This window comes from Mustela erminea, chromosome 14, assembly GCF_009829155.1.
Source record: "Mustela erminea isolate mMusErm1 chromosome 14, mMusErm1.Pri, whole genome shotgun sequence".
Taxonomy (NCBI): Eukaryota; Metazoa; Chordata; class Mammalia; order Carnivora; family Mustelidae; genus Mustela; species Mustela erminea.
In genome coordinates, this window is record NC_045627.1 from 80,346,430 (window position 1) to 80,364,362 (window position 17,933).

Sequence of the window (17,933 nt, forward strand, 5' to 3'; positions counted from 1 at the left end):
CATACAAAGTACAAAGGCAAACTAGTATGTGGTGTTACAAATCAGGGTAGGCTATTGGGGGGGGGGGAGCAGTGACTAGAAACCACCTTATGAGAATTTACCCAATTACATTTAGGATTTATATTCTTACATAGCACTAGAACTCAGCTAAGTATGCCACTGCATAACATTTCCTAAAAGGAGACAAAAAAGTGGCCTAATTTCATAGACCTCGAAACTGCCATAAGTACATCTTACCTTACACCTAAGCTATAACCTAGAATGCATAATGCATGTGGACCTTTATCCTTCATAAATTGGAACTGCCAACCAGCGACAGATTAACTGCAGGGGCACACCAAGACCTACAAGCACAGGAGTGTGTTCCCATACAGACCTACTTACTAGTCACAAGACTGAGGCAAACAGGGCCACCTGCGTGGCTCAATGGGTTAAAGCCTCTGCCTTCAGCTCAGGTCATGATCCCAGGGTCCTGGGATCAAGCCCTGCAACAGACTCTCTGCTCAGCAGGGATCCTGCTTCCCCTCCTCTCTCTGACTGCCTCTCTGCCTACTGTGATCTCTGTCAAATAAATAAAATAAAAATCCTTTAAAAAAAAAAGAGAGACTGAGGCAAACAATGGCAGATCCTATCCCCACACATAAACACTCTAGTCTATCCCCAATACAAAACACATGCATGACTAACGGTCCACATTTCTTGAATACTTCTCTTTATATATGCCCTTATTACTGAAATTAGCCGTGACATAAGAATTCAAATAAAATTCTTCCAGCTCTAATTTTATTCCTATCAAGAAATTATTGGGGCACCTGGGTGGCTCAGAGGGTTAAGCCTCTGCCTTCGGCTCAGGTCATGATCTCAGGGTCCTGGGATCGAGCCCCACATCAGGGTCTCTGCTCAGCAGGGAGCCTGCTTCCTCCTCTCTCTCTGCCTGCCTCTCTGCCTATTTGTGATCTCTGTCTATCCAGTAAATAAAAAATAAAAAAAAATTAAAAAAAAGAAATTATTCTAGGGGCATCTGGGTGGCTCCTGGGATCAAGCCCTGCATCGGGCCCTCTGCTCAGTGGAAAGCCTCCTTTTCCCTCTCCCACTACCCCTGCTTTTATTTCCTCTCTCACTCTCTGTCAAATAAATAAACTCTTGGGGCACCTGGGTGGCTCCGTACATTGAAGCCTCTGCCTTTGGCTCAGGTCATGATCCCAGGGTTCTGGGATGGAGCCCCACATCGGGCTCTCTGCTCAGCGGGGAGCCTGCTTCCTCCTCTCTCTGCCTGCCTCTCTGCCTACCTGTGATCTCGGTCTGTAAATAAAGTCTCTTAAAAAAATTATTCTAGATTCGCCATTTAGCATCCCTTCCCCAAAGAGGAAATATGCTATGACAGACTCAGTCAGCTATTGTCCTGACATCGACCACTACCCTTCCTATAAACTTCTGAACTTATCTATGGGTACGATGAGGACCCAAACTAGACCATCCATCAGAACCACCTGCCATGAATTATAAAACCTGACCATAAAGTTTTCATTCTGAGCTGTAAGAATGCTCAAACTTATACCAACCATATCATTAATAAGGCCAATTCGTGTTGGTGGGGCTTGAAGACCTAGCAGTGTTGCAAGGCGACGTTGTTTCTCGACTATAATGCCGTCCATATCCAGAAGTCGAGCAATATCAGTACGCTCAGGAGTAATAGGGATAGAAAGAGTGGCCAAAAGGACTCTGGTAGACATTCTGGAGAAGAAAATTACAAATCTGTTAAATTTATGTTAACTGATTTAAAAAAAAAAAAAAAAAAACACTTCTTAACTATCTGGCAAGACACGCGAGTGACAGAACACGTATACCATACTGGTGGACCATATTCATCTACGTTAATCATCAAAACATGAGATGAAGAGAAACGGACTGTGCTAAAACGAATAGCTGGGAGAAGCAGACCTTCACCCACCCACTTACTACTGTCAATATTTGCCAGCTACAGAAAAAGACTCTGGGGGCGCCTGGGTGGCTCAGTCATTAACCACCTGCCTTCAGCTCAGGTCATGATCCCAGCTTCCTGGGATCAAGCCCCACACTGGGCTCCCTGCTCAGCGGGAAGCCTGCTTCTCCCTCTCCCACTCCCCCTGCTTGTGTTCCCTCCCTCATTGTCTCTGTCAAATAAATAAATAAAATCTTAAAAAAAAAAAAAAAGACTGGGTTTAAAATGTAGGTGGGGCGCCTGGGTGGCTCAGTGGGTTGAACCGCTGCCTTCGGCTCGGGTCATGATCTCAGGGTCCTGGGATCGAGTCCCACATCGGGCTCTCTGCTCAGCAGGGAGCCTGCATCCTCCTCTCTCTCTCTCTGACTGCCTCTCTGCCTACTTGTGATCTCTGTCAAATAAATAAAATCTTTAAAAAAAAAAAAAAACCATAAAAAAAAATAAAATAAAATGTAGGTGAACATGACTGGGGGCTGTGGGGTCGAGCAAGGACTCATGGTGGGGCTAAATCTTAGCTTCCTTAGAACACAAGAGGGAAGTCAGATTGAATTCAGAGCAATATAGTAGATTAAGGATAGTGGGCTCTGGAGCCCAAGGGTCAAGGGTTAGAATATCAGCCTCACCAGTTTTAAGACTAGAACCTAAGGCAAGATACTTAATTTTCTGAGTCAGGAGGCTACTGTGAAGATTAAGAAAATAATTTATGTAGAGTTAAATAGCCTAATGTTTATTATTATAATACTATTATGATCGCACTTTCTAAAGGGATATTCTGTACAGAGGTACCTTAAGGTACCTCTTTTTAAGTTTGTTTTTTTAATCTCAGACATGGATTACATATAGGACAGTGAATGACGTAATAACCACTCTCCTTAAGAGTTTCAAAGAAAATACACTAGCAAAATTCATTTTGTTGGCTGCATGTATTGGTGTAAAGCTTAAAGAAAAACAATTTGGTGTACAAAATTCTAGCAGAGGCCAAAATAACATGGTCTACCAATATTAAGAAAAAGTGTGGGTGTGAGCTCCCTGAGTCCAAATGAAACATAATTAAAAAAAAAAAAAACAAACATGACTGAAAGAAAATGGGCTGCATGTACTGTTGAAAAAAAATAAAGTGGCCTTTAGACTGCTAGGTTATAGACCCCTTTTCTATATTCGAACACACAATCAGTTTTATTTTATAATGGAGAAAAAGTGACCTCATGGCAGCATTTATTTTAATTTTTTATTTTATCCTATGACTAGACTTTAAATACCCTATATGGATAGAAAGCTCATATCTTAACACTGTCTTTCCTAATATTCTATTTTCTCAAGTCAGGTTTACGGCAGAGTTATCAGACAAAAGACAGTTACTTGAAGACCAAGAATTCTACCAGAGAACAACCATGCCTGGAGACACTTCTGATCTCGAGCAGTGTACGCATCATACCGACACCCAGTGGGTATACTAGGGCTGCTGCCAAACATCCTAAGGGCAGTCCCCATGACAATAAATTATCCAGCTCCAAATGTCAATGATGCAGAGGCTGAGAAACCCTAACCTGGAACCATGCCATTTAGTAGGAGGTGTTTATTTCATAATTCCAGTACTATTTGACTGTAACACTCTTACCTTTGCATCTCTTCTTGTGTAAGATTCTTTCTCATTTCTCTGGATAGATGGTAAAGACGATGGAGAGTAGATGCATGAAAAAGAGCATTTCCAGATTTCCAAAACACAGTTGAGACTTTATTATAATAATTTGCCATCAACTGAGGTTTAGGAGGTTTTTTAGACAAGGTGAACAGTCCATGAATATCTTCCACAGCTTTGAATGCTTCCTAAAATTAGTAGTATAAATTAGCCACTGTATTCTAAACAAACAAATCCAATTCAAATCTCCTCTTTATGAAATCAAAACACAAAATACTGAATTACAAAAAGTAGAAAGTAAACCTTTATGTGTGGTTCCTTTTATTCACCTTTAATTTAGTATCTGATATATTCCAGAAAACTGCCTTATCACAAAAATACTAAATCCTTAAACTTCTTCAAATTAGAAGAGACTTAGGGAAAAAAAGGGGGAGGGGCATTGCCTTTCAGCCACAACACAACACTCCACTCAGTCCACTTCAAGATGCTAATGAACTTCAGCACTGGTGCTCATAACCTTTTAAAGTAGATAAGGTATATCTGAACATGTGCCAACTAATATAAACAGAACAGAGGCTGTTGCTTTCTTTGTCCCTTTCTTGGCAGCAAGGGTGAATTTTAAGAAGATGCCAATTATCTGCAAGGATATATATCTGCCCCAGAGAATTTTTTAAAATTCAATTTTATTAGTCTTTCTACCAACCAGCCCCAGCCTGAAGCCTGACTTAACTTGATTAGCTAACAACTATCTTGACAACTTTGTCAACTGTGCTTTAATTTGCAAGTTATTTTTAAATCCTATTGACTGTCTTGAAAATGTTTCAAAATCTACTTTAAAAAATGTTATTATATGCTTACAAATTTTTCCATGACAGATCATTTTATTGATTAAATATCATCCTTCTGAGAGAAAACAGATCAAGAATCTTTTTTTTTGGGGCGCCTGGGTGGCTCAGTGGATTAAGCCGCTGCCTTCGGCTCAGGTCATGATCTCAGTGTCCTGGGATCGAGCCCCGCATCGGGCTCTTTGCTCGGCGGGAGCCTGCTTCTCTCTCTCTCTCTGCCTGACTCTCCGCCTACTTGTGATTTCTCTCTCTGTCAAATAAATAAATAAAATCTTTAAAAAAAAAAAAAAAAAAAAAGAATGTTTTTTTTTTTAAAGATTTTATTTGTTTATATGACAGATAAGTAGGCGGGGGGGGGGGGGGGGAAGCAGGTACCCTGCTGAGCAGAGAGCCTGATTGGGGGGGGGGGGCAGGTCTCAATCCCAGGACCCTGAGATCATGACCTGAACCAAAGGCAGAGGCTTAACCCACTGAGCCCCCAGGCACCCCAGATCAATGGATTCTTAAGGATAAGGGCGGAGTCAGTTGCAAAGGGGCACAAGGGAGTTTTGAGGACATGTTTTACATCCTGATTACAGTGGTGACTATTTTTCAATTTTCAGGGTGAGTTTTGCGGAATGTCAATTACACTTTAACAAATGTGACAAGGGCGCCTGGGTGGCTCAGTGGGTTAAGCCGCTGCCTTCGGCTCAGGTCATGATCTCAGGGTCCTGGGATCGAGTCCCGCATCGGGCTCTCTGCTGAGCAGAGAGCCTGCTTTCCTCTCTCTCTTTCTCTCTCTGCCTGCCTCTCTGCCTACTTGTGCTCTCTCTCTGTCAAATAAATAAAATTAAAATCTTTAAAATAAATAAATAAATACTTGAAAAAAAAACAAAAACAAAATAAAGTTGTTTAACAAATGTGACAAAGATTTTTTTAAGTGCATCACTATACTACTTCGAAAAATGTGTAAGAAAAAATCTGGAAGGACATAAAGTACAATATAGAGGTTATTTCTGAGTAATAAGATAAGGGGTGAATAGTTTCTTCTTTCTACTTATCCACTTGTTCTAATAATGAGCATGTTTGTCTTCTATAGAACATCTTTTTCGTTATTTCATCAGGCAGTGTTCTAAGGGTGACCCTACAGAAAGGAAAATATTTTGGAGAGCAGATCCTAGTTTCAATTGGCAGAAAAACTACCAACCTTTTTTCTCTGTAATTTCTTTTTTTTTTTTTTAAAGATTTTATTTATTTATTTGACAGATAGAAATCACAAGTAGATGGAGAAGCAGGCAGAGAGAGAGAGAGGGAAGCAGGCTCCCTGCTGAGCAGAGAGCCCGATGCGGGACTCGATCCCAGGACCCTGAGATCATGACCCGAGCCGAAGGCAGCAGCTTAACCTACTGAGCCACCCAGGTGCCCCTTCTCTCTGTAATTTCAATTAGATTTTTTCTTTGGTCAAATATTTGAAAGCTTCCAACAGGTCTACAAAATCATGTGAAAGTATCTTTGTGGAATTCTTAACATAAAAAGCCCAAGTAGTTGACAAGTCTCCAAAAACCACCGAGATTTCCAATGTAGGCTCTCCCCACAGATACACTAAGCCGAAGCAACACTAAGAAATCTAGGAGACCATCTACTATAGTGTTTCTCCAACATCCACAGTAAAGGGACAAATTGTTTTTTTAAAGCTTCCAACCTACTACTGCCAATATTTTTATAAATACAGCTAAATTATTACAAAAATAAATTGAAAAGACAAGATTAGTTTTCCTAAACAGAGTAAACACACATGAAATTACCATGAAACTGCTACCAAAAACAAAACAAAAAACCCCACCCTTAATAAATGTATATTCCCCTCTGTAATTATTTCATCCTAGAGCAGTACATAGTTCGCAGACAGGCACTGAACTTTGAGCAGCAATGAGAATAAACTGTTTTATATGGAAAGCCACCCGGTTCAAGAGATTATTTCATCCTGGAGCAGTACATAGTTCGCAGACAGGCACTGAACTTTGAGCAGCAATGAGAATATACTGTTTTATATGGAAAGCTACCTGGTCCAAGAGATTACCTGATTTGGCTCTGATTTCACAGCAGTCAACTAGAACCCATATCCTGAGACTGCCTGTCCAGAACTCTTGGTTATCCACTAGACAATCTTAAATTTCTCAATTATCTACTGAAATTAACCAGTAAGTATCAAGATGAAGATACTCATTTACTCACAAGGGGGAAAAAAAGTAATATGGGTTATTATGACTACAAAAGACAGCAAACAGTTCAAAACATACCTGCCATAATTCCATACTGATAGCACTGTCCAACTGAACAAGCCTGGTTTCCAAATGCATGGACTGGCTCTCTGGATTATTAAGATTGATTGCTGTACTCTGGTTATGGTGACGTTGAATCTGTGACAAGTGCATTCTCAAATTGTCACACAGCTTACGGAATTCCGCCTTACGGGTGTATTGGAGGCAGAATTTGAAAGCTACAAGCATAATTGTAAGATATGTCAAGTACTTTCCACCATCACCAAGTATCTGAATTAGTTTTATTTCGAATATTAAAATCAGTTATTTTAACAAGATTTTATCAAACTTATTATCAGTCTTCAGAAATCATAAGTCAATGGTCACTTCATTTCATGTCCTGACCATCTTTTGGACATAGTCCTGGCCCAGAACTAAAACTTGGTTCTGGTGTTCTAGAAGAGTTTACAAACGGGAAGCCATTGAAATTAAAGTGTAGAAGGGACTCACCTTTCCAAGATCTACCACTTCAAATCCTAAAGGAACAAAAAATTCTAGCCTGAAATATAAAAAGTCTTGCTATCAACAAACTGCAGGCTTATGGTAACCTGATTCAACTGTGTACACAGATGTGTACCTTAACTACTTGCTGTACTAAAATAAATTTCTACCATCATATATGCAATAACAACTGTTTCAGAATTTCTTTGCTCTTAAAAAAAAAAGAGATTTCTATTTCAATAGGCCCAAAACAAAGGGATGCAGCTTAACTTCAAGTTAACATTTATATCAACAATTATCAAAAACCCCAAATGTTCTTATGTTAAATAAAAATTCACATATGCTAGCCATGTGAGCAAAACAGAACACAGGTTCTAATACTAACAGTAAAATATTCTTAAAGTTACTTACAACTTGAATAAACAAATGCCAATCGTCCCCAAATTGCAAAGAATGGCAATACAAGGTTGTACTAAGGGCAAAGTAAGAAAAAGCCAAAGCTACTCTCAAATCACGCATATTCCATTTATATATAGTTAAAAAGCTGCATTAACAGCAAGTGACAATAAGGAAAAGATACAAAATTAAGAAAACAGACTTCATATAGTTCAAGATTCAAAGTACAGTTAATCCTTAAACAAGGGTTTGAACTACATAGGTACATGAACATGTAGATTTTTTGGTATAGGTCCATAAATTTATTTTCTCTTCCTTATGATTTTAACACTTTCTTTTCCCTAGCTTCCTGTTTTAAGAATCCAGTATATAACATATATAACCTACAAAATACGTGTTTATCAACTGTTTATGTTACTGATAAGGCTTCTGATTAACAAGCCAGTGGTAGCTAAGGTTCTGGGTAGTCAAGTCGCAGGCGGATTTTCAACTGTGCAGGAGTGGGGGAAAAGGGGTATGTTTGCCAGCACCTCTAACAACCCACCCCTCTAGCTGTTCAAGCGCTATCTGTATATGCTGGGTAACAACTGGATACTTTTTATGACTATCCTGACTCGTCAAAATCACTTAGTTCTATATTCAGTGATACTGTTTAAGAAAATAAAACTATGCATTTTTCAAGCAATCCTAGAAGTCCAAAGTTTAAGAAGACCTTAGAAATCCATGGCATGGTTGAGAATATAAACAGTGAAATCAAAAGAAGAACTCAAGTTTATCAGAAAGCAATCAAAAAAGTTCCATTATGGTTTTAGTCACCTGTAAAGTCCCAAAATGACTTTGTCTTTCAAATAGTCATGAAGTGGATTTCATACAGAATTACCCTAACAAGTAAAACAAATTTCTTATAGTCACTTGTTTAATATTTAAATGAACACCAATCATCTTTCAATAAGAATAAAAACTATAAAATAAGTACTGTGGAGACAAACAGATTAACTCTGTCCATCTTTTGCAAAATATTTTCCTTAAAGTTAACTTTTCAAATCAGTTTTCATCTTACCTTGTTGGGCAATATCATGGTAGAGACGCTCTACTCTAGAATTGTTTCGAAGAAGGTCCAAACACTGTCTATAGGATTCCCAAAGGAACTTCACCCATGGAGTTAAAAGCAGTCTGTCAGTACGATCCTGAGTGTCTTCACCACTTACAGCACTTAAGAGAACACTAAAAAAAACAAAACAAAACAAAACAAAACAAAAAACGCATTTAAAAAGTTGAAAGCATTTTCGACATGATTTCCTACTTTGTTCCATGATTAAAAAACCAAAACCAACAACGGTCAATATAAAAAAGTGCAAATTCTTCCTGCAACTCTGGATGCACTGTAAAGCTGTCACGCATCCAAGTATCTGAATCCCCAACACATATTACAACCACTGAAATCAGTATCTGCCTCTATCTGAAGATTTACCAGTCTTACAAATTTTGAATAGTATAGTTTTGTTACTATACATTTAGAATTCCGAAGATAAGCATTCTTTCTAATGAAAATCTACACCTCAAATGAGGATGATGGAGACACATGTGAGGAAAAACTGAGGAAAATGTTATCAGCAACTGAACCTCCATACCTCTCAGGGGTTTGAATATTATCCAGATCTTCGATGTCCAGGACCATCTGCTGAGATTCTTCTTTAGCTGCTTCAGTTTTCTCCTCTGCCAACTTCAAATAAGCCCTAACAACATCCTCTAGAGATTTGATGTTCACCTAACCAAAGAGAGAGAGAGAGAGAAAGAGAGCAAGGAGCCTTAAAACACTTTTTCAACAAACCATGAAATATTTTAAGAGCTAATTTTAGGATATAAAACGTACTATATATACTCTGGAAAGTAAATGCCTCTGAAAGTTACTAAAAGCACTTACTAAAAAATATAAAACCCAGCTCGCTTCATACCTGTTGACAAATGTTCTTATACTGGTATAATCCCTCTTTAGCCAAATGGCTCTTGCGAAGATCCACACAAAGTTCCAAGTATTTCAACATAATCGGCTCGTGTATCTTTTGCCATGTTCTGTGTTTCTTACTTTTCATAACATCATAAAGAACATCCAAAGCAGGCTGCTTTTTGCCAACCTCAAGAAATTCTGGAAAAATAATTCAGGAAAATCAAAGTTCATTATGTATACTATACAGAAGTCTAAATCTTGCTTAAATTGGCTATTTTAATTTCTGAAGTCACTACCATCTCTTTTTAGATCACGTTTATTTTTGACATCTAGAGCTATGCCAAAATTCTGAGTTAAAACAATGAAAAACTGGTACGATCTCAAAATACGGTCTACAGATAAAACTGGGTTTCACTCAATTACATTGTACCAAATGTGTTTTAAGTTCCAGAAACTGAAGTCATGAGGGGAAAAAAATCTCTCCCCAGCAAACACCATAAACTCAAGTGTATCTTCAGTCACAGTGATCTGGCTGAGGAAATTTTTACTAGTTCATGCTAAGACTCCAGGTAGAAAAATCATTAGATTGGCAATTTGACAGTCAATTAGATTGACTCTGTTCCCTTTAAGATCAACTGACTGTTTATGTGGGCCTGCTTTTAGATTCTCTATTCTGATCACTCTCTATTCCAACGTTTTTCGTCTTTTGCTAATACCTCACCGTCTTGAATACTATGGTCTTCAAACCAAGTAGTATGAGTACTCCAAATTTGTTCTTCAGTATTGTTGGGCCTACTAAGTCTTTTACCTTTCCATATAAACTCAGAGTTAGTTTGTTAGTATCTATAAAATTAGCTCACTGGAATTTTCATTCAAATTTTTTATTTGATTTTGAATCTACATATCAAATTTGGAAGAACTGACAATTTAACAACATTTAGTCTTCCAATCTACAAAACAGCTCTCCACTTATTTTTCCAGTGTAAACATGAAAAAAAATATATTAAGATAAACCCCAAATTAGGGGGACATTCCACAAAATACTTGACCAGTACTCCTCAAACTTATCAAGGCTATCAACAAGGAAAATCTAAGGAACTGTCATAACAAGGGGAGGTGTCTAAGGAGATTTGACAATTAAATGTAATATGGTATCCTAGAAGTGATCCTGGAATTCAAAAAAGGACATAAGAAAAAGCTAGAGAAATGTGAAGGAAGTATAGACTTTTGTTAACAATGTATCAGTACTGGTTCATTACTTGTAACAAATATAACAAAATAATATACAATATCAATAGGCTTGGTTTATATGGAAACACCCTATTATTTTTGTAAAAATAAGTCTTGAACTTCTAAAATTAAGTTTATTTAAAAAAATAGGGGTGCCTGGGTGGCTCACTTAGTTGGGCACTGGCCTTTGGTTCAGGTCAGGATCCCAGGGTCTTGGGATGGAGCCCCTTATCAGACTCTCTGCTCAGCCAGGAGCCTGCTTTTCTCTCTCTCTGAAATAATTAAATAAAATCTTTTTTAAAAAGTTTATTAAAAAACAAAGTTTATTTTTAAGACAAAAAATTTTAGAATGCATAGCAAAAAAAATTATATACTTACGAATTTACTACCACCTAAACCTGTCTGCATATTGCAGTATTTCAAAATCCAGCTTCAATCTCAGGTTTTATGTATACTGCTCATTTTGAAATTCAGTCAAAGCAAAGACTCCTCCATCACATTCCTTTTTTTTTTTTTTTGAATATTTTATTTATTTGACAGAGAGACAGAAAGCACAAGTAGGTAGAGCAGCAGGCAGAAGTAAAGGGAGAAGCAGGCTCTCCAAGCAGGGAGCTTGATGTGGAACTCGATCCCAGAACCCTGGGATCACTCCTGAGCCAAAGGCAGCCACTTAACCGACTGGGCCACCCAGGCACCCTCCAACCCGTTATTTCTGACAAAGGTTAAAATTTAACCTATTTTTTTCTCATCTTTTATTTTCCTATGCACAAAACTCAGTAAATGGATGGCGGGGGAGCAATCTAACCTAAGTCATCTCCTATGTCCAACTTAAAAATCAGTAACTGCCAAATTGCACACAAAAAAAATCTTTCCACCAACATTTGGAAAGTAATTTGGGGAACCAAAACACTAGTTTACACCATTTTTAAAAAAGGTCTTAAACACTACATTTCCACTGTTAAAAAATCATTCTTTTCGGGGCACCTGGGTGGCTCAGTTTGTTAAGTGACTGCCTTCAGCTCAGGTCATGATCCCAGGGTCCTGGAATCTAGCCCCCCACCTTGGGCTCCCTGCTCAGCGGGAAGCCAGTTTCTCCCTCTGACACTCCCCATTCTGTGCTCTCCTGCTCTGTCAAATAAATAAAATCTTAAAAAAAAAAAATCGGGGGACCTGGGGGCTCAGTGGGTTAAGCCTCTGCTTTCAGCTCAGGTCATGATCTGAGGGTCCTCAGATCAAGCCCTGCATCAGGCTCTCTGCCTGCCTCTCTGACTACTTGTGATCTGTCAAGTTTAAAAAAAAAAAAAATCTTTAAAAAAAATCACTATTTTCCTTGGAAAAAATCTTTAACAAAGAATTATTTTCAAGAGTTAACACCATACAACATTATAAACCATGTAACTGTGCTAGGAAGACAACATGCAGAAATGTTCCTTAACTGGGAGTTTTACTAGATCTACAGATTTAGTAATTCTCTATTATTTCTTCTCCCAACTATCCCATCTTTCAGGAATGTTGCTTCTGAACATTCCTTCCAGCAGGACAACTACAAACAAAACTCCAACTCTGGTATATTAACAAGTTTGCAATTAGATAAATTACAAAATACACAAAAATAAGTATCTTTACACAGTAACATATGTCACCCCATATTATACCAAATCATATTTTTTTTTAAGATTTCATTTACTTATTTGACAGAGAGATCACAAGTAGGCAGAGCCCCAGGCAGAGAGAGAGGGGGAAGTAGGCCCCCTGCTGAGCAGAGAGCCTGATGCAGGCCTCAATCCCAGAAGGGGAAGGCAGAGGCTTAACCCACTGAGTCACCCAGGCGCCCCTCAAATCATATTCTTCATATGCAAATGAAAACAAACCCTTCCACAATAATTCAAGTCAATGTCAACATTAATCCTGGCAGAATGGCGAAAAGTCCATTTTCATTGGAGTCCATTTTATCACAAAAACAAAAACAAAAAACCCAAAAACAAAAAACACCTAAGAGGGAACAAAAATGTAATACAACTAGATACTTTGTTAGAATAATAAGCCTTTCCTGGTCTAAGGGGAGGACCTGCCTATCTTCTTCCTGAAGCATACCTATGCAAGGTTATTTTGTAAAATCCAACAGTACCTCAGGTGTTTTTAACAACTATTTAACAGAAAAGGTTTCTATCAGCCAAAAATTTGGAAGTAAATGTTTTTAGATAAATTTATCATTCACATTATAAATACCACAGCAGCAGCACCCAAAACAATCCACTGTATCCAATTCCCAGTCTTACACTGAGGATTTAGATCTTTTAGTATTCTATATAAACACTTGTCAAAATGCTAATAACACAGAACAGGCACAAAGAGTTAAAGTTGAGAGCTGACCGCAGCATGGTGATGACAAAATAATAAACTGTCTAAAAATAATTCACCTACCCAATCTCTTATTTTTAAATAGGGGAGTGTGATGTTTTTAATGTCAAACTGGAAATCTTGTTTATGGACAGAGGCAAAATTATATTTTCTTTTTTTTTTAAGATTTTATTTATTTATTTGTCGGAGAAAGAGAGAGCATGAGCACAAGCAGAGGGAATGGCAGATATAGGGAGAAGTTGGCTCCCCTCCAGGCAAGGAGCCAGATGCAGGACTGGATCCCAGGACCCCAGGATCATAACGCAAGCAGAAGGCAAACGCTTAACCAACTGAGCCACCCAGACATCCCTAAAAGTAATCTTCACTTCCTAAACAGCCAATCAAAATTTATGATTCCAAGTTCCACTCTCAAACTCTGAAACAACAGGTTTAAAGAAACCAAAGCAAATGCACTAAAAAATATTTTTTAGGACCACCAACACCAAGAAAAAAAAAAAGCAAACATGGATACCAAGCAAAGATGTTTTTTAAGGAAAAAAAATGGAATGGGAATAGATACCATGATAATCCATGAGGGGTGAGTTCCAGTCTTTACCCTAATTTACATACTGGGAGAATTTAGTTCCTCTTAATTATCTAATAAGGAAAAAGAAAGTTTTTAAGGCTAGAAATACCACACACTAAAGGACCTATTACAGTGTTTTTAAAAATGTTCACTTCCCTCATATTCTTGAAATAAAGATTAAAATCTAGAATTATGAACTAATACTCAGAGGATCAGCATTCTGAGCTTACCTTTCAGACACAAGGACAAACTGTATCTATCCTAAAAGATAAAGTTTAGGTCAGCCCTTCAATATTACTAGTTGATTTGTGCTACAGACGAGGACAAGCTACAACGTTACACAATTTGTGGGTTTAATGACAACTTTATAAATCACTGGTAGAATCTAAACTAAAAGGCTGTTACAAGATCAGAAACAATTAATTCCATACTACTGACAACATAATCTGGAAAAGGGGCTTTCTCCAAATGATTCTGGTGCATGAATTTCTTTCCTGTAACTGCTAGGCCAAGTTCTCACCTTCCCAAATGATTACTATTATTGTTTCCAAAAATACTGTTCTGTATTACAAACTCAGAGTAACCTGAACTATTCTAAACTTATTCACATTTTATTAAAATAAAATGGATTAGTTCTGAATGTTTGAGGCCACAAATGTTACAGATAAAACACATACATAAAATGAGATTCTCTCCATCAAATGAAATGTGCTTTGATAATCCTACTTTTGTTAAGTTTTGTAAGCAGTGCCATGTGCCATCCACATTCTGCTCACTTTAACACTTTCAGACAGCAGCTCTCATTCACAAGATCAAAGGTACAGAAGGTACTACTTGAAAGCTAAGGCCTCTACTACAGAAACATCCAACCTACCTCTTAAAAGACTGCAGCAAGGAGACAGTACAGCCTTATAAAAACCTACACAAAATTAACCCCCCCCCCCGGGGTGTCCCTTCACCTTCTTGCTCATCTTGCCTACTTTAATTTCAGATGCTTTCCTCAACTTTCCTTCATGAATCAAATCTATTTCAACTTAGAAAACATATAAAAGTATTTATGATTTGCTACACATTGGAGAACCCTTCTAATTAAAAAAAATCAGTGAAAACACTAAGCTCATATTCAGATACAGAAGGGAGGAGTAATGAAAGAAACAAGGCCTGAACACAACAAATGTCTAATATTTAGGCCATCAAGACTACAGCGCTTCAGACTATTAGCATAGGAAAAAGCCTGTCGGTAAACCAACTGACTGTGAAACAGATCTACAATAGCAATTAGAACAGTAACTGAATCCCAGTCATTCTGTAAACCATAATATAATTCTAAGTTTTTAAACATAGGAAAAAATTCTAACTTTGCTACAGTTCATTTTATAGTGATAAATTTCCATTTCAATCTATTTTCTTTTCTGGAAATTAACATCCTTGGGCGCCTGGGTAGCTCAGCGGCTGGGTGTCTGCCTTCAGCTCAGGTCATGATCCTGGGGTCCTGGCATTCCGACTCCCTGCCCAGCGGGGAGTCTGCTCCTCCCTCTCCCTCTGATCCTCCCCCTCCCTTCCTGCATACTCTTTCTCTTACATAAATAAAATCTTAGGAAAGGAAAAAAAAAAGAAATTAACAGTCTTAATTCTTGCCTGTTCTATTAGATCACTGGTTAAAATGAGCAGTCATCAGATCTAAGTTGTGGTTTTAACTGATTTTTTTAAACAATTACTGTACTCTATTCCCAAGAATGTGGAATTATATCCCACACTCTTACCACCCCTCCAAATTGTTACTTTTAAAATAACAAGGATGCGACAAACACACCTTTAGTCCTGAAAAGTTATCAGCAGTATTAATTTTATGTATTGACTGAAATTGAACTTTTCATAAGAGGAATTTTCAAACAAGCTAACAAAACAAGCTCCATAAACATAAAACTCTTAACAGGCGCGGTGTGTCCACCTACAACACGGGTAAGACCCAAAAAACTGTTTTGGTAAAGAAAGGGTGAAAATAAGAGCCATGAACGCCCTACACACTTAGAAATTGCTGGGCTTAAAAAACACTAAACGATAAAGTTTTTTAAAAACCAGAGCAATGCATAATACATTTGCACCCCAAAAATGCCAACGTAATAAATGCCTCTTGAATACACCAGCACACGCACAAGTTTTCCTGAAGAGGGCCCGTGGCTTAAGTACACCTAGAAATAAAAAATCGCAGGCAGTAGCGCTGTGGCGAAAAAACGCCTTATCTCAAAGTCTAGAGACCTTGGTTCTAGTCTCCTGGCTCAACAACTAACTCCGAGTGACCTTGGGTAAACACTCTCTCTAGGCCTCATTTCGTTATCTTTAAGCGAGAAACTGAAGTCCCTCTTTTACAGTATTAACTCTGTTCCAACTTCATGTGATCAGGAATGGACTTTGGGGCTGCCAATAATCAATGCCAGAAAAAAACAGGTTAACAGGTTAAACGGGTCAGAGCCCCCGAGGTGGAGATACAGTGACTTGGAAAAAGGGTAAGTGGACCCTGACCCAGCAAAGGCCGGCGCTGGATTTGGGGGGCGGAGGTGTCTGCAGGAGGGCCGGAGGTGGGACTGCCCGGCTCCCGGCGCCCGCAGGAGGTGGAGTCGAGGTTCTCGCGTGCATTGTCCCCGGGAGGGAGCCATGTTTCTTCCTCCCCGGCACTCCCAGATGGCGGCTGGGGGCGCGGGGCCTAAGCAACCGAAAGCCCGGCGACCTGGGGCTCCGGGCGGAGGCGGTCAAGGGGGGTAAGGAACTCGGGCCCCGGAAACCTGTCTCCCGGACCGCGGCCCCCGGGACCCACCAGGAGGGGGCGGGGGGATGGAAGGGCCCCCAAAGCGACGGTTCCCAGCTCCGCACCTCCCACCCGCTCCGGTCGGTCGGAGCGAGAAGGGAAACCATGCCCACCCACGGACCCGAGCGGCGGCGGGCAGGTCGCATACGGCCACCTCTCCCGCCTCAGCCGGGCAGCGGAGCAGCGAGAAGCAGGCCGGGGCTCCTCGACCTCCGAGGCCTCGGGCCGACCCAGCCCGGCGCACCCCGATCCCCTACCCTACTCACCGTTGGCGCGTTTGAGGGCATTTTCCGGCCTCTGAAAATAGGCCGGCATCTTGGCGGCAGGCTCAGCTCACCCGGCGTCAGCGAACTCCTTAGTGGCCCGGGCCGGGAGAGGAGACGAAGGGGAACCAGCGCGAGGTTCCACGCGCCTCGCCAGCAGTCGCCCGCGCCCAGCCGGCCAGAGACGGAAAGGAAGGAGCCACGTGACCTCCGCACGGCGGCGCCGCCACCGCCCAGGCCCCGGATGTAGGGGAGCGGGGGGGGGGGGGGGTGGAGCGGTCCTCCGCGCGCAGGCGCGCTGCTCTCGCGCGCGCCGGCTGACGTGGCGGCTGTAGCCATCCTGCTCGCGCGCCGCTTCCCCCTCCCGCCTCGTCGGGGAGAAGCTGTGGGAGAAGGTTCTCAGGCCCCTCTCTCCTTGAGGGAGTATGGGGGTGAGAAAGGTGATACTTGTGTCAGAGTCTCAGCCTGGCGAGAAAGAAGGCGTGTGCACAGATTTTTGGACGCGCTTTGTGCGGAGTCATGCAAAGTTCCAGTCAGGTCCCGTTCGCCCTAGGAACGGTCTGTCGCCGCTGAATGAAAATGCCGGATGTATTGGTTTATCGGACATGCGCTGAGCAGCCGTCGCCAGGCCCGCGCTGCCCACCGCCGGTTAACAGCAGTGACCTGCCCCTTGACGGACTAGCAGAGGAAGGAGGGACGCGGTAATTCCATGAGCAAGCTTACTTCATGTCGGTACAATTAAAAAGTTGCTGACACAAAGGTTGTCCGGAGGATGGGAGCCCTCAGAGAAGGTGAGTTTGGAGCTGAGGTCTGAAGGACGCGGACAGACTGGAGACCGTACTCTGGCAAGAGGACAGACGTTCTGCATCAGAACAGGCTTCGCATAATGTTTGAAGATACATGGGAGAGTTCTAGCCTTGACATTCGGCACTCGCCGCAAAGAAGCATGAGAAAAACCGGTGTTAGCTGCAGGGAATCCATTTCTCAGGCCCCTGCTACAGACAGTCGTTTATTACTGATCTGCAGTTTTAATGCTCGGTCACTCACTAGAACACCTAGAACTTGAAAGCCATTTAAACTGAATCTAATAACTCAAGCCCTAAATGTGAAGTTAAGAGGAGTTCAGAAGAAAAATTCAGGGGGCGTCTGGGTGGCTCA

At 40.5% G+C, this 17,933-nt stretch overlaps 1 protein-coding gene across 5 annotated transcripts in view; it reads right to left on the reverse strand.

Moving 5' to 3' along the window:
• EIF3A (eukaryotic translation initiation factor 3 subunit A) overlaps positions 1-17,002 on the reverse strand; it is a 39,308-nt gene extending 22,306 nt beyond the window's left edge. For 4 of the 5 annotated variants that reach the window (XM_032311934.1, XM_032311932.1, XM_032311935.1 and 1 more), the window contains exons 1-7: positions 16,779-17,002; positions 9,558-9,748; positions 9,234-9,370; positions 8,663-8,826; positions 6,745-6,944; positions 3,600-3,808; positions 1,563-1,734 (exon numbers count right to left, since the gene is read on the reverse strand). In XM_032311934.1, the coding sequence (XP_032167825.1) occupies positions 1,563-1,734; positions 3,600-3,808; positions 6,745-6,944; positions 8,663-8,826; positions 9,234-9,370; positions 9,558-9,748; positions 16,779-16,827 (1,122 nt within the window). In that variant the 5' untranslated portion in view covers positions 16,828-17,002. Of the gene's footprint in view, positions 1-1,562; positions 1,735-3,599; positions 3,809-6,744; positions 6,945-8,662; positions 8,827-9,233; positions 9,371-9,557; positions 9,749-16,778 lie in introns of those variants that run through there. The other variant, XM_032311936.1, reaches the window with a different exon arrangement.
• Between the last annotated feature and the right edge of the window lie 931 nt (positions 17,003-17,933).